This window comes from Salmo salar, chromosome ssa09 (genome assembly GCF_905237065.1).
Source record: "Salmo salar chromosome ssa09, Ssal_v3.1, whole genome shotgun sequence".
Lineage (NCBI taxonomy): Eukaryota > Metazoa > Chordata > Actinopteri > Salmoniformes > Salmonidae > Salmo > Salmo salar.
In genome coordinates this window covers 44,497,501-44,514,055 of record NC_059450.1, presented here as the reverse complement: position 1 = coordinate 44,514,055, position 16,555 = coordinate 44,497,501, and the positions used below count along the sequence as shown (strand labels likewise).

General features: G+C 45.8%; 2 protein-coding genes across 8 annotated transcripts in view; both read right to left on the bottom strand.

Moving 5' to 3' along the window:
• Positions 1–1,333: 1,333 nt before the first annotated feature.
• Positions 1,334–14,161, bottom strand: LOC106611410 (transcriptional-regulating factor 1). Of its 7 annotated transcripts, XR_006771007.1 has the most exons (14): positions 13,712–14,161; positions 13,531–13,577; positions 11,000–11,117; positions 10,418–10,788; positions 9,860–9,999; positions 6,786–6,889; positions 6,430–6,502; positions 5,731–5,819; positions 5,416–5,523; positions 3,842–3,907; positions 2,373–2,492; positions 1,974–2,081; positions 1,776–1,863; positions 1,334–1,504 (listed from the first exon to the last, which is right to left on the bottom strand). XR_006771007.1 is itself a non-coding variant. In XM_045723702.1 (12 exons), exons 1-12 carry the CDS (start codon positions 13,829–13,831, stop codon positions 1,488–1,490), a joined length of 1,383 nt encoding a protein of 460 aa, XP_045579658.1. In that variant the 5' UTR covers positions 13,832–14,161; the 3' UTR covers positions 1,334–1,487. The 7 variants fall into 7 exon arrangements, 2 of the variants coding, with proteins under 2 accessions (XP_045579658.1, XP_014067071.2); XR_006771004.1 differs by having other exon boundaries at positions 2,373–3,910; XR_006771006.1 differs by having other exon boundaries at positions 1,974–2,492; positions 3,842–3,910.
• Positions 13,849–16,555, bottom strand: part of LOC123744783 (putative mediator of RNA polymerase II transcription subunit 26) — a 4,684-nt gene continuing 1,977 nt past the window's right edge. The window contains exons 2-3 of the mRNA XM_045724964.1: positions 14,587–16,555; positions 13,849–13,997 (exon numbers count right to left, since the gene is read on the bottom strand). The exon at positions 14,587–16,555 is cut by the window's right edge and continues 440 nt beyond it. Of these exons, the coding sequence (XP_045580920.1) occupies positions 13,849–13,997; positions 14,587–16,555 (2,118 nt within the window). The remainder of the gene's footprint in view (positions 13,998–14,586) is intronic.

Here is a 16,555-nt window from a genome sequence, read left to right as displayed (position 1 = left end):
TTTAACGATGCATCTTTCCTAGGGCTGTGGCGGTCATGACTTTTTGTCAGCCGGTTATTGTCACGCAAATGTCTGCCGGCCTCACGGTAACTGACCGTTAATTAACATAAACACGTTTATCTCCAGGCCTCCACACATACAAGCCACTGATGCAGACCTTTGGAACATCTACATTTTTTTTAAAAACGACTAAATAAATCATAGTAATATAGTCTACACCATCACAATAAATCCATGATTTAATTTAGGCAGCTCTAAAGAAACATTATAAAGAAAATGTATTTCAGAACAAAACGCTATGTGTTGGCCTACTGTATGTTATCTGGCTATGAGCCATGCTATAGGCCGTAGGCTTGTTCATTTAGCAGACAAGATATGCTTTATTTTATATCATTTGATATTTTAGTAATAGGAATATAATTGAACTTAACTGGATAAAATAGAAAGAATATTTTTCCCATTCCGGAGCGAGTACGCATACAAAGTGGCTATGGGAAGGCAACGACACATCTACTGATGTTGTTCTACAGTGGTTTGAGGCCTCGTTAGATCACCAGTGTTTTCAAGTGTGACCTTATTAACAATGGGTTTTGGAGATGTAACAATGCTCCTACCAAGGTTCTAGCAGTGAACTTAGCCTTAAGCCTTGGCCCCAGTCGTTCAAAAGTTATCCGGCCCTGTATGATGATCTTGGTAATGAGTTGGACTGTAGAGGGCAGTACAGGGCTTGTCCTGATGGATGAGTTGGACTGTAGAGGGCAGTACAGGGCTTGTCCTGATGGTTTAAGGTCAGTGCTGGTTTAGGGTCAGTGCTGGTGTAGGGTTTAGGGTCAGTGCTGGTGTAGGGTTTAGGGTTTAGGGTCAGTGCTGGTGTAGGGTTTAGGGTTTAGGGTCAGTGCTGGAGTAGGGTTTAGGGTCAGTGCTGGTTTAGGGTTTAGGGTCAGTGCTGGTGTAGGGTTTAGGGTTTAGGGTCAGTGCTGGTGTAGGGTTAAGGGTTTAGGGTCAGTGCTGGTGTAGGGTTTAGGGTCAGTGCTGGTTTAGGGTTTAGGGTCAGTGCTGGTGTAGGGTTTAGGGTTTAGGGTCAGTGCTGGTGTAGGGTTAAGGGTTTAGGGTCAGTGCTGGTGTAGGGTTTAGGGTTTAGGGTCAGTGCTGGTGTAGGGTTTAGGGTCAGTGCTGGTGTAGGGTTTAGGGTTTAGGGTCAGTGCTGGTGTAGGGTTTTAGGTTTAGGGTCAGTGCTGGTGTAGGGTTTAGGGTCAGTGCTGGTGTAGGGTTTAGGGTTTAGGGTCAGTGCTGGTGTAGGGTTTAGGGTTTAGGGTCAGTGCTGGTGTAGGGTTTAGGGTCAGTGCTGGTGTAGGGTTTAGGGTTTAGGGTCAGTGCTGGTGTAGGGTTTTAGGTTTAGGGTCAGTGCTGGTGTAGGGTTTAGGGTCAGTGCTGCTCCTCCTGGTGGTCCTCATGGCGACGTGTCTTCATGTGAGCATTACGACTCTTCACTTTAGAGAACACCCTGAAGGAGAGGAGGAGAGATGAGAACACAGTACAGACAGACAGACAGACAGACAGACAGACAGACAGACAGACAGACAGACAGACAGACAGACAGACAGACAGACAGACAGACAGACAGACAGACAGACAGACAGACAGACAGACAGACAGACAGACAGACAGACAGACAGACAGACAGACAGACAGACAGACAGACAGACAGACAGACAGACAAGAGAATATACAGTAGAGAAGTTGCTGGATGGATAGATAGAAGGTATCTCTCTTACTTGGCACACGCCCTACAGGGGTATGGAGGGGTAGGCTGTGTGTGGTGCTTGGCGCTGGGGGGGAGAGTCGCTCGGTCTGGGACTGGAGCTGAATAGAGAGGGGGACATGCTCAGACAGACCGGCCCATAAAAGTGAACCTTGCTGGGCCTCTCTACCTCTCCCAGGGCTGGGCTACAGCAACCAGAACCAGAACCAACCTGGAGAAGGGGACAGGAGGAACTACTGTGGATCGGTTGGCAGGCATTCTGTGTGGAAATGGCGTGGAGCCCCATCTTACCATTCATGGTGGGCTGAGATGGATAGACCTAGAGAGAGAACAGGTTACAGTAGTACTGACAGCTAGTCTGGTAGGTTCTCTCTATACCTTGTCTGGCTTCTCTCTCTCTCTCTCTCTCTCTCTCTCTCTCTCTCTCTCTTTTCAGTTCAAATCAAATGAGCTTTATTGGCAATGGGAAAAGTGTTTACATTGCCTAAGCAACTGAAATAAACAATAAACAAAAGTGAGAAGACACAAAACAACATAGTTTTTTTAATTTGAAATGGACAGTAAATATTGCACTCTCTCTGTCTCTATTTCTCTCCACAGAGACACTCACCTGTCTGTCATTGTAGTCCCCGCTGACGAGGGAGACGATGTGATTGGCTGTGGGCCCAGAGCAGGGGAGAACGACTGCCCCCTCTCAGTGAAGCCACAAAGTTCAAGGCCGACCATGGTACTGCAGGCATTGTTTGTAGAAAACAAGACCCCCCCATTATAGTGAGGGGAAAATGACAATCTTTGTGGTCTATCTACAGGGGCGCAACTTTAGTTTTAGAAGTGGGGGGGTTCATTGAAGGTCCTCCCATTTTTGGGGGCATCTAAAGCTAATTTCCTGTATTTCTACACAATCTAAAATGACCCATAGCCCTTCTAGCAGTCATCAAGCTAGGTAAGTGATTGATAAGACTGAACTAGATCAATGATAATTCAATATTGTGTTCCACCTTTATTAACTAATAGCCTAACAAATGAACAACTCTTACAAATGAAGTACAAAGACTTCACTTTTGAGTGTCTTTAAGACATCCTCTATATGAAATTTCAGCCAGAGCCGCTCAGCCAGCCCGAGCCACTCAGCCAGCCAGAGCCGCCCAGCCAGCCAGAGCCGCCTAGCCAGCCCGAGCCGCCCAGCCAGCCAGAGCTGCACAGCCAGCCAGAGCCTCCCAGCCAGCCAGAGCCGCCCAGCCAGCCCGAGCCGCCTGCATGCCTGACCCCCACCAGTCTAGTTAATAACTCTCTCCCCAACAACTTCCTTCCCATCTCTTTTTTTTATGTCTTAAGGGAAATGTTTGAAAAACAATAGTTTTAACAAAACAGACATAGACCTCCTACACATGAACACACAGAAGCAGTACATCCTCCATGTAATTCACATCATAGGCCTAATAGTACTAATAGTACATAGTACCTAGAGGTCCACGGCCCTGCAGTGCCCCAACCCAACACACCCAGCTTTAGGATCTTAGTGAAACATTCCTTATTGGTTTCAGGTGTCTTAGGCCAAGGCCAGAGTGACAACCAACAGTACAACAGAGCCCAAGGGCCAGGAATGAGCAGCCCAGCAGCTAGGGATTGCCTAAATAGGTATCTCTCCTAGTGTCTCCCAAGTCTTTCCTCACATTTTTGTTTTACATGTTTTGTGTCATTGGGAAAAGCCTCTATCAACCTTGATACAGTTTGGAAATCAACTTGAGAGGTTTATCAGACTGCCTTAAAACAGTTCCAACTTTGAAGCTTCTTGCTTGTCCAGTGTTTGCTGCACAGAGAGAATAAAGGGTTGTATCTATGGAAGTTCCCTGGTTGCCTGACCCTGATGAGACCCCAGTCACCATCTGATCCTGCTCAGATGAGGCATGACAAAGAATTACCTTGGTGTACATTTATACATTATATTATCCAAGAATAGAATCAATGGTTCAATAATTGAAATTATTATTCCCAGATCCCAGACTGTAGCCAACCCATCAACTCAAGATGGAACGTTGTATCCATTCACTGGTTGTTATAATATACTGCAAAATTCACCTGAGCTCCGTAGACTGGTCTTCCCTGGCTGTCTGACCCTGCTGGGACACCTGTCACCATCTGATCCTGCTAAGAGACATGATGAGCATAGTGTTGTGTACTGACTGTGCAAAATGACAGTGAAGCCTGTAGAGCTGTTAATACCATGTCAGTGTGAAAACTAGGGAATTAGCTAGGGAAACTGACAGATCAATAACATTACATTGCTATACTGACTAATAAAAACTAACATTAAGGTTAGCCAATGTTTGGCTAGCTCTAGCTAATGGTACTATGGTACATCATCAAATGTACTTCTGTTGAAATGGGACAAAACAAAGGCTACAAAATATTTCCATACACACAACAGCCTTTAGGTACTGCTACCTGACAGATAGCTAGAGGCTAGCTAGAGCTGGATTGGCTGTGGTAGCTACTAGCTAGCTATCTAGCTGCTAGTAGTTCATTCACTTCAGTGGAGAGGGGATGAAACATTAGCTAACATAACATGTCAGTTACACTTCTAGCTCAGCACTAGGAATAAATAAAAACAATTATGTCAAACAGCAGTTACCTTGCCAGCTAGATCATTCAACTAAAGAGTAGCCAGTTTCTGCTATGCTTGCTTTTACAACTCTGAGAAAAAGCGCAACACAGACAGCAACTGCCTCTGATCATCTCTCCTGTGCTGATCCTATATGCCAGCCTTTCAGAAGCTTTGCCTTCACACAGCCTGTCCGCATGCTCTGTGGTGTCCAGTACAGTCCTAAATCCAGCTGGCTGAAAACGGAAAACAGCCTACCCAACCGCTCTGAGGAATCCACATGGTCCTAAAGCACACCGGTGCTGCGTTTTGTATCACAGTGCAATTATAAAACTGGGGGGGACAAAAATACAATTTCAGAATGTGTGTGTGTGGGGGGGGGGGTCATATCCCCCCCGTCCCCAGTGAAAGTTGCGCCCCTGTCAATCTTCATGTGAATAAATACATGTTGGAAGACAATCATGGAGACAATAATTGGTTCTAACACACTAGATGTATGCCCTGATTATGTTTAAATCACTCAGAAGACGTGATAATGATAATTTAGTAGCTATTGGCAGCCTGCAGTACCCTGGTTGGCCTTCAACTTGAGATACTCAATCAGAGGGGGCAGCACTAAGCTAGCCTGCAACTTCATTTCCTGGAGAAGCTTAAACTTCCTTGGCTTCAAATGCACTTTTGAATCTTCACAAAGGAATGACTGGTGTCATGTGATCAATGGCTCTGTCCATTCAGATATATAGTCATTGGCCCAGAGAGGTCAGGTGATCTGTTTATTGAGAGCTCCTTATTGGTGGGGCACCTCCTCAAGTCCCTCCCTAACCATTGTGCCCCCTTATCAAAGAGCAGAGACACAGTCTGGGTCCCAGCAATCTAAAATGGCTTCCTTTACTTCGTGACTATGTAAAAGCCCTGGATAGACTAACGACTCAACGCCTTCACTGGAAAACAGAAAGTGATGCAGCATTCAACAAGGCTGATTGTATGTGAACGTTTCTTTACACGTGCTAACATATTCCATAAGCTTTCTGTTCAATGTCCTTACATTTACCTCAGGCAGTGTGCTGGCCAGCCCGACTGGGGTCCTTACATTTAGACGCAGCCTCCTCTTCCAGGTGTAGTAATACTCTACACACTGAGACACTGACTTAGTCCCCACCTACACACACACACACACACACACACACACACACACACACACACACACACACACACACACACACACACACACACACACACACACACACACACACACACACACACACACACACACACACACACACACACACACACACACACACGTTAATCCAAAAATCTATAGAGTGATAGTAGTTAGTGAGGGTGTGAAAAGCGTTGTGTTCCGTACTGTTTTCTGAATGCGGTGGAAGTCCTTCTGGTACATCATAAAGGCTTTCTTCACCAATCTCTTCTCCACTGGACTCCACTTATCACTCCCTGAGACAGAGAGAGAGAGAAAGAGAGAAAGAGAGAGAGAAAGAGAGCGAGAGAGAGAGAGAGAGAGAGAGAGAGCTAGAGAGAGAGAGAATGAGAGAGAGAAAGAGAGAAAAAGAGAAAGATAGACAGGGAAAGAGAGCGAGAGAGAAAGAGAGAGAGAGCGAGAGAGAGAGAAAGAGAGAGAGAAAGAGAGAGAAAGAGAGACAGAGAAAGAGAGAGAGAGAGAAAGAGAGACAGAGAAAGAGAACGAGAGAGAGAGAGAGAGAGAGAGAGAAAGACAGAGAAAGACAGAGAGGGTGAGAGAGTTTCTGACAGACCAACCAACTTGCACATGTCCTCTATACCATTGTTATTTTTACCCTAGATTATTGCTGTTACTGATTGACAATCTTGATTATCTTGATTATCATCGACAATCATGATTATTATCATTTTTAATTATGTTAATATTGTAAATGTATGTATCACTTCATCGCCAAAGTATGCTTTGGCAAGATGTACATTGTTACGTCATGCTAATAAAGCAAATTGAATTTAGAAATTGAGAGAGAGACAGAGAGTTATGTATGGAACTGCTTAGACAGTGTTTGAGTGTGTGAATCACACACACCTGCGTAGTGGTAGGAGGAGAGAGCGTTGGCTGGCATCGGCCAGTGCTGAAGGAGCATCTTCTCCAGAGTCTCCTAGAGGTGGAGACAGCGAGAGGAAATGAGGGAAATCTCAAGACTGATTCATCGACTGATTTATTGGTGGTTGATTTTATTGATTAGATAATACAAAGTAGAAGAATGCTGTAGCCAGAGGCGACATGTTGGAGTTGGAGCTGAGGTTAGGTTAGGACACGACATTACAACACAGTGATTAGTGTTTCTTCATTCTGTCTTTTCTGTGTTAATGTTGCTGATTTTTCCCTCAGAGACAAAACAACATGTGATTGATTGAGGTGATGTAAATGTAAACTCTGACCAGGAAGTCTCCTCTGCTCTCAGATAGGCTGTGCAGGGCGTACTCAGAGTTAGTCCCGCCCCCTGGACACACACTGGAACGTGACATCATCAACAGACACTCCACTGGGGGAAGAGAGAGAGAGAGAGAGAGAGAGAGAGAGAGAGAGAGAGAGAGAGAGAGAGAGAGAGTGAGATATTATCTCTTTTGAGAGGGAACATGACCACACTCTCAATCTACATGATTTCGTATAGAATGTGTGTGTGTGTATTGTGTGTGTGGCAGTGCTGGGAAGTCAATTCAGGAAGTGATTTTAATTTTAAAATTAAAACATAAAAAAAACTTTTTTAAAGTAATTGAAAAAAAAAAAATCTAATGTTGAATTTTTATATAGTTTACCTCCTGAACTGACTGCCTTCAATTCCAATTGACCCCAGCCCTGGTGTGTGGGTGGGTGGTTGTGTGGGTGGTTGTGTGGGTGGTTGGGTAGGAACGGTTGTTGAAAATTGATAAAAGGTCAAAAATACAGTTCTGATAAATGTAACAGCTGCATAATGGAGTATGCAGCTGTAGTACATTATTATCTAATAAAACATTTTAAAAAATTATACTATCCCACAAAGTTTTCTCTCAGATCATGTAGTGGCCGTGTCAGTGTGTTTAATCCCCATCAATATATACATTTTTATACACTATATATACAAAAGTATGTGGACACCCCTTCATATTAGTGGATTCGGCTATTTCAGCCACACCCATTGCTGACAGATGTATAAAATGGAGCACACAGCCATGCAATCTCCATAGACAAACATTTGCAGTAGAATGGCACGTACTGAAGAGCTCAGTGACTTTCAATGTGGCAATGGCACAGGATGCCACCTTTCCAACAAGTCAGTTCGTCACATTTCTACCCTGCTAGAGCTGCCTCGGTCAACTGTAAGTGCTGATTATGTAAGTGTAAATGTCTAGGAGCAACAACGGCTCAGCCACAAAGTGGTAGGCCACACAAGCTCACAGAATGGGACCACCCAGTGCTGAAGCACGTAGCGCATAAATATCATTTGTCCTCGGGTGCAACACTCACTACCGAGTTCCAAACTGCCTCTGGAAGCAACATCAGCACAAGAACTGTTCGTCGGGAGCTTCATGAAATGGGTTTCCATGGCCGAGCAGCATTGGCTGGAGTGGTGTAAACCTCTCCGCCATTGGACTGTAAAGGAGTGGAAACGTGTTCTCTGGAGTGCTGAATCATGCTTCAATGTTTGGCAGTCCGACGGATTAATCTGGGTTTGGCAGATGCCAGGAGAAGCAACCTGCCCCAATGCATAGTGCCAACTGTAAAGTTTGGTAGAGGAGGAATAATAGACTAGGGCTGTTTTTCATGGTTCAGTCTAGTCCCCGTAGGTCCAATGAAGGCAAATCTTAACACTACAGCATACAATGACATTCTAGCAACAGTTTGGGGAAGGCCCTTTCCTGTTTCAGCATGACAATGCCCCCATCCACAAAGTGAGTTCCATACAGAAATGGTTTGTCGAGATCGGTGTGGAAGAACTTGACTGGCCTGCACAGAGCCCTGACCTCAACCCTCATCGAACACCTTTGGAATGAATTGGAGCGCTGGCTGCGAGCCAGGCCTAATCGCCCAACGTCAGTGCCGACCTCACAAATGCTCTTCTGGCTGAATGGAAGCAAGTCTTCACAGCAATTTTCCAAGAACAAATGGAAAGCCTTCTTAGAATATTGGAGGCTGTTAGAGCAGCAAAGGAGGGAGGACCAACTCCATATTTAATGCCAATGATTTTGGAATGAATTGTTCGACGAGCAGGTGTCCACATACTTTCGGTCATGTAGTGTAAACACGTGGGTCAAAACATTTTTGTTCCCATGTCTACGATTTCCCATGATTCCACCATCCATTTCAGATATCGCTTCACACTTTTCCCTGATAGTAAAGTCCAAGAGAAAAGGTGGTTTGAACATGTAATAGTATGAATATTGTCAGTTTATATTTTGACAGTAATTGGTGAAGTGATAATTAGTTGACAAATAAATGATCCACTTCTCAAACACAGCCAAATGAAAACAGAACAGAGGGGTAATATCAGGTGGGCATGGCTTGAGCCTTGCTAGAGAGTGTGTGTGTGTGTGTGTGTGTGTGTGTGTGTGTGTGTGTGTGTGTGTGTGTGTGTGTGTGTGTGTGTGTGTGTGTGTGTGTGTGTGTGTGTGTGTGTGTGTGTGTGTGTGTCAGTGGAGGCTCCTCAGAGGAGGAAGGAGAGGACCATCCACAGTGAATTTCAGAAAAATAAAATATTGAAACATTTAAAAAGTTATCCTTTTTAGACAAAACTACAATAGATATATTCACGTCACCGAATAATTGAATAAAACACAATGTTTTGCAATGAAGGTCTACAGTAGCTTCAACAGCACTCTGTAGGGTAGCACCATGGTGTAGCCGGAGGACAGCTAGTTTCCGTCCTCCTCTGGGTAAATTGAATTCAATACAAAACCTAGGAGGCTCATGGTTCTCACCCCTTTCCATAGACTTATACAGCAATTATGACAACTTCCGGAGGACATCCTCCAACCTATCAGAGCTCTTGCAGCATGAACTGACATGTTCTCCACCCAATCAAAGGATCAGAAAATGAATCTAGAACTGAATGCATAAGCTACAGCTAGCTAGCACTGCAGTGCATCAAATGTAGTGAGTAGTTGACTCAAAGAGAGAGAAAGACAATAGTTGAACAGTTTTGAACAAATTAATTAATTCAACAATGAAAGAGAAGCAAGAGAGAGAGAGAGCTAGCTATATTTCACAGTATTTTTTTTCGCTTTCACTTTCTTAGCTAGCAAATGCAGCTAGCTAGTTTAGCTTACTCAAACACCTGGCTAAAACAGAGAGGGATGCTATGTTAGCTAGTTGGGTATGGCTATCCAACACTGGAACTCTTTCACGTCAAGGTAAGCTTTTGGTTTTATTAATTTATTGCCACCGGGGCCTGCCGGTGTAACTGCTAAACTGCTTGCTGTATACTGTACTGCATGATTGTAGTGGGTGTACTAATGCGTTAGCTTTGAGTGTGTACCTCTGTGCTGGGTGGATGAGTTCTCCAGGGCATCCCAGGGCGTCCACAACACCAGTGCATTGTGGGTGTCTGAGTGAGAGTGTCTTTGGTCCTGAAGAGGTGGGACATCAGCCTGAAATCCAATCCCCACGTTGATCCTCCTGTGAGTGATAGGTCAATAACCAATCATAGTTGCATATGCTTCACAGATGTGTTTCTCTGCACTAAAAATAGACTTGAAGCGTAAAAGATGGTTTAGTAATGCAAGTCTAGGAGGTTAGTAAGGGGTGATGTGATTGGGTAGGAGGTTAGTAAGGGGTGATGTGATTGGGTAAGAGGTTAGTAAGGGGTGATGTGATTGGGTAGGAGGTTAGTAAGGGGTGATGTGATTGGGTAGGAGGTTAGTAAGGGGTGATATGATTGGGTAGGCGGTTAGTAACGGATGATGTGATTGGATAGGCGGTTAGTAAGGGGTGATGTGATTGGGTAGGTGGTTAGTAAGGGGCGATGTGATTGGGTAGGAGGTTAGTAAGGGGTAATGTGATTGGGTAGGAGGTTAGTAAGGGGTGATGTTCTTACGGTTTGATCTTTATTGTCTGCTCCCCAGACATTAGCAAGTCACCATCACTCGTGGTTAGAGAGCAGTATAGCCCAGTTCCCTCCCTGTCTGGCCTCAGCAAGGGAGGAGGGGTGTAGTAGGTCAGTTGAACAATTGAACGCAGAACACTCTGGAACACCACAACACCCCTAGTGGACTGGCAGGGCAGGACAAGAGGAGGGTGGCGATGGGGATACCTCCTCTTGTCTTTTTTCCTTTCTTTCCTTCCCTCATCCTCCCCCTCTTGGCGCTCCTCTTCCAGGCATGGAAGGGGGGAGGCAGGGAGTCTGACGGGCACAGAGACAGGCATCACTATGGGGACAGGAGACCCTGGAATCACCCCTTCCTTCTGCTGAGAGAGCGAGAGAGAGAGAAAGAGACATGAGAAAGAGAATGCTTCTTCACCTGCATTGCTTGCTGTTTGGGGTTTTAGGCTGGGTTTCTGTACAGCACTTTGATATATCAGCTGATCTAAGAAGGGCTATATAAATTACATTTCATTTGAATTTAAATTTCAGGGATAGAGAAGTATTGTGTGTGTGTGTGTGTGTGTGTCATCTCACGGTTCTGTATGTTTGTGACCTGCCGGTCTGTCCTCGGAGTCCTCCGTGAGAGCGCATGTGTCCGTTCAGAGCAGGAAGACTCTTAAAGACCCTCTGACACACAGAACACAGCAACCTGCTGACACACACACACACACACACACACACACACACACACACACACACACACACACACACACACACACACACACACACACACACACACATTAATATCATCATCATAATGATAATCATCATAATCAATATCATCATCATCATCATCAATATCATCATCATAATCAATTTCATCATCATGATCAATATCATCATCATCAATATCATCATCATAATCAATATTATCATCATAATCAATATCATCATCATCATCATCAATATCATCATCATAATCAATATCATCATCATCATCATCATCATCAATATCATCATCATAATCAATATCATCATCATCATAATCAATATTATCATCATAATCAATATCATCATCATCATAATCAATATCATCATCACTTTTTTGAGGCCCCCATCTTGGCGGAGAGAAATGTTGGTGTTTTAAAGCCAATTTCCTGTAATTCTACACATTTTTTAACGTAGCTGATTAAAATCTTGTAGTTTGAAAGCTAATTTCCTGCAATTATATGCATTTTTGCCATGGCTAGGGATGTGTTCCTATGCTCAAACCAGTCAAAAGTTTGGACACACCTACTCATTTTTGCTGTTTTTTACATTGTAGAATAATAGTGAAGACATCAAAACTATGAAATAACACATGGAATCATGTAGTAACCAAAAAAAGTGTTAATCAAATCAAAATATATTTTATATTTGAGATTCTTCAAAGTAGCCACCCTTTGCCTTGATGACAGCTTTGCACACTCTTGGCATTCTCTCAACCAGTTCATGAGGTGGTCACTTGGAATGCATTTAAATTAAAAGGTGTGCCTTTTTAAAAGTTAATTTGTTGAATTCCTTTCCTTCTTAATGTGTTTGAGCCAATCAGTTGTGTTGTGACAAGGTAGGGATGGTATACAGAAGATAGCCCTATTTGGAAAAAGACCAAGTCCATATTATGGCAAAAACAGCTCAAATAAGCAAAGAGTAACGACAGTTCATCATTACTTTAACACATGAAGGTCAGTCAATTTCAAGAACATTAAAAGTTTCTTAAAGTGCAGTCGCAAAAACCATCAAGCGCTATGATGAAACTGGCTCTCACGAGGACCGCTTTAGGAAAGGAAGACCCAGAGTTACCTCTCCTGCAGAGGATAAGTTCAATAGAGTTACCAGCCTCAGATTGCAGCCCAAATAAATGCTTCACAGAGTTCAAGTAACAGACACACTGTTACTTTCAACATCAACTGTTCAGAGGAGACTGCATGAATCAGGCCTTCATGGTCGAATTGCTGCAAAGAAACTACTACTAAAGGGCACCAATAAGAAGAAGAGACTTGCTTGGGCCAAGAAACATGAGCAATGGGCATTAGACCAGTGGAAATCTGTCCTTTAGTCTGATGAGTCCACATTTTTGGTTACAACAGCCGCATCTTTCTGAGACGCAGAGTAGGAGAACATCTCCGCATGTGTGGTACCCAACGTGAAGCATGGAGGAGGTGTGATGGTATGGGGGTGCTTTGCTGGTGACACTGTCAGTGATTTATTTTGAATTCAAGTTACACTTAACCAGCATGGCTACCATAGCATTCTGCAGCGATACGCCATCCCATCTGGTTTGAGTTTAGTGGGACTATCATTTGGTTTTCAACAGGACAATGACCCAACACAAGCTCTGTAAGGGCTATTTGACCAAGAAGGAGATTGATAGAGTGCTGCATCAGATGACCTGGCCTCCACAATCACCCGACCTCAACCAAATTGAGATGGTTTGGGATGAGTTGGACCACAGACTGAAGGAAAAGCAGCCAACAAGTGCTCAGCATATGTGGGAACTCCTTCAAGACTGTTGGAAAAGCATTCCAGGTGAAGCTGGTTGAGAGAATGTCAAGAGTGTTCAAAGCTGTCATCAAGGCAAAGGGTGGCTACTTTGAAGAATCTCAAATATAAAATATATTTTGTTTTGTTCAACACTTTTTTAGGTACAACATGATTCTATGTGTTATTTCATCATTTTGATGTCTTCACTATTATTCTACAATGTAGAAAATACTAAAAATAAAGAAAAACCCTGGAATGAGTAGGTGTGTCCAGACTTTACACTGGTACTGTCTATGTCTGCATGTAAGCATTTCACTGCACGCCTTATAGTAGCACAAGTAATGTTGTTACATTTCCCTGTCCCACCCTCTGTATATATATTTTTATCCCCCCCCCCCCAGAAAACCCTGTATATCTAACACACACACACACACACACACGCACACGCACACGCACACACGCGCGCACACGCACACACGCACATGCACACACACACACACACACACACACACACACACACACACACACACACACACACACACACACACACACACACACACACACACACACACACACACACACATGCACACACACCAGCATACCTGCAGTTTGGTGTCTCATAGTTTCCCAAATGTTCTCTCAATGTCATCTAAAAGAGCAACAAAACCAACATTAATTTAACACACTCTGTTAAGTATATCAGATATCCTTAATGCTTTAGTTGTTAGCTCAGCGAGCTAACACAGACTACCCAGACTCCCCCTTGGGAGGATGTTACTGTACCTGTGTCTGCTGTGCTGGGGGCGAGTAGAGAGGCTTCAGATGGTTCAATTGATTGAAATGGTTCAAGTGATTCAATTGATTCAGGTGGTTCACGTGTGGTCCTCTCCTCTCTGTGGTCATCTGCTGGACGGCTGGACTTACCCCCCTCTCTGACTCCCACCCCCCACGCAGAAGGAGAGGGGGAGAGAGGTAGAGAGGGCTGCATCTAGGGCTAGGGTTTGGGTAGGGAATATAGGAAGGGCTTGGGCCGGGCTGGTTAGGATGGGGTATGGGGCTGGATTGAGGGCTGAGGTGAGGGTAAGAGTAGGGACTATGGTTAGGGTGGGAGCTGTAGGTAGGGTTAGGGTTGTGGCTGTAAATGGGGTTAGGGGTAGGGTTTGGGCTGTAGGTAGGGTTGGGGTTAGGGATGTGGCTGTAGGTAGGGTTAGGGTTAGGGTTGGGGCTGTAGGTAGTGTTGGGGTTAGGGTTGGGGTTGTAGGTAGGGTTAGGGTTTGGGCTGTAGGTAGGGTTGGGGCTGGGGCTGGGGTTGGGGTTGGGGCTGGGGCTGTAGCTCGGGTTGGTGCTGGGGTTGGGGTTAGGGTTGGGGTTGTAGGTAGGGTTAGGGTTGGGGCTGTAGGTAGGGTTGGTGCTGGGGTTGGGGTTAGGGTTGGGGTTGTAGGTAGGGTTGGGTTTGGGGCTGTAGGTAGGGTTGGTGCTGGGGTTGGGGTTAGGGTTGGGGTTGTAGGTAGGGTTGGGGTTGGGGCTGTAGGTAGGGTTGGGGCTATAAGTAGGGTTTGGGTTGGGGCTGTAGTTAGGGTTGGGGCTGTAGGTAGGGTTAGGGTTGTAGGTAGTATTGGGGTTAGGGTTAGGGTTGTTGGTAGGGTTAGGGTTTGGGCTGTAGGTAGGGTTGGGGCTGGGGTTGGGGCTGTAGGTAGGGTTAGGGTTGGGGCTGTAGTTAGGGTTGGGGTTGGGGCTGTAGTTAGGGTTGGGGTTGGGGCTGTAGTTAGGGTTGGGGTTGGGGAGGAGGCTGTACTTGGATTGAAGATGGGGCTGAGTGCTGGGGTTGGATTGAGGGTGAGAGTTAAAGTTAGAGTTGGGATGGGAGTGGAAGTGAGGGAAAGGGTTGGAGTAAGACTGGGGACCAGGGTACCAGGGTGAGGTGGGTTCCACAGAGGTTAGAGGGCTCTGTGCTGGCTGTGTGTACAAACAGGGGCTTGGTTGTTGGTCTGCGTGGGCCTGTGTGTACAGATAGGAGCTTTGTGCGTGGGTCTGTGTTTGAGTGTAGGAGATGTGTGTGTGCTGCTGGATGTGACTGTGGTTCTGTGAAGGGGGCTGTGGGGGACAGTAGCCCCCTCCCTGTCCTTGTTCTTGTCTCTGGAGCTGGGCTAGGATGTGGAGTCTGACCTGGTGCTTCTGGATCTTTAGCTGGCTCTGGACAGACTGATGTTGGTGATGGTCCAGCTGGCTCTGTAGCTGGCTCTGGACAGACTGATGTTGGTGATGGTCCAGCTGGCTCTGGACAGACTGATGCTGGTGATGGTCCAGCTGGCTCTGGACAGACTGATGTTGATGATGGTCCAGCTGGCTCTGGACAGACTGATGCTGGTGATGGTCCAGCTGGCTCTGTAGCTGGCTCTGGACAGACTGATGTTGATGATGGTCCAGCTGGCTCTGGACAGACTGATGTTGATGATGGTCCAGCTGGCTCTGGACAGACTGATGTTGATGATGGTCCACCTGGTTCTGTAGCTGGCTCTGGAGAGACTGATGTTGATGATGGTCCACCTGGTTCAGTAGCTGGCTCTCGACAGACTGATGTTGATGATGGTCCACCTGGTTCTGTAGCTGGCTCTGGAGAGACTGATGTTGATGATGGTCCACCTGGTTCAGTAGCTGGCTCTCGACAGACTGATGTTGATGATGGGCCACCTGGTTCTGTAGCTCGCTCTGGAGAGACTGATGTTGATGATGGTCCACCTGGTTCAGTAGCTGGCTCTGGAGAGACTGATGTTGATGATGGTCCACCTGGTTCTGTAGCTCGCTCTGGAGAGACTGATGTTGATGATGGTCCACCTGGTTCTGTAGCTGGCTCTGGAGAGACTGATGGTGATGATGGTCCACCTGGTTCTGTAGCTGGCTCTGGAGAGGCTGATGTTGTTGATGGTCCACCTGGTTCTGTAGCTGGCTCTGGAGAGGCTGATGTTGATGATGGTCCACCTGGTTCTGTAGCTGGCTCTGGAGAGGCTGATGTTGATGATGGTCCACCTGGTTCTGTAGCTGGCTCTGGACAGACTGATGGTGATGATGGTCCACCTGGTTCTGTAGCTGGCTCTGGAGAGACTGATGTTGATGATGATCCACCTGGTTCTGTAGCTGGCTCTGGACAGACTGATGTTGATGATGGTCCACCTGGTTCTGTAGCTGGCTCTGGAGAGACTGGTTCTGTAGCTGGCTCTGGAGAGACTGATGTTGATGATGGTCCACCTCCATCTGCTGGCTCTGATGGTGGTTGCAGTTCTGAAGGTCCAGTTGAGTCTGAAGGTCCAGAGACTGCTGTTTCATGTGATGGTTCTGCTGGTTCTGCTGGTTGCTGTACATGGTCTGGGAGTCCAGTAGGGGATCCTGATAGCTGTTGGGAGTCTGATGGATCTTGTGGGTCTTGAGCTGCCTCTGGTGGTTTCTGTTGCTGGTGTTAGTCTGCTGGTCCAGCTGGTGGTTCTTCCCCCGGTCCAGCTGATGTTTGTTGAGGTTAGTTTGGGAGCCATGGTCGTGGTAGTCCTGCAGAGTTTCTGGGTCAGGGTGGGTCTCTGTCTGCTGGTATGACTGGTCCTGGGTATAGCCCTGGTAGCTATATTGTAGGGAGGG

Excerpts from the sequence above, each read along its gene's own strand:
- LOC106611410 (XM_045723702.1), bottom strand. The coding sequence starts at position 13,831 with ATGACCACAGAGAGGAGAGGACCACACGTGAACCACCTGAATCAATTG. Across the intron at positions 10,789-10,999 it reads GGTCACAAACATACAGAACC|CAGAAGGAAGGGGTGATTCC; the intron begins GTGAGATGACAC and ends TCGCTCTCTCAG. Across the intron at positions 5,524-5,730 it reads TCCACCGCATTCAGAAAACA|GTGGGGACTAAGTCAGTGTC; the intron begins GTACGGAACACA and ends GTGTGTGTGTAG.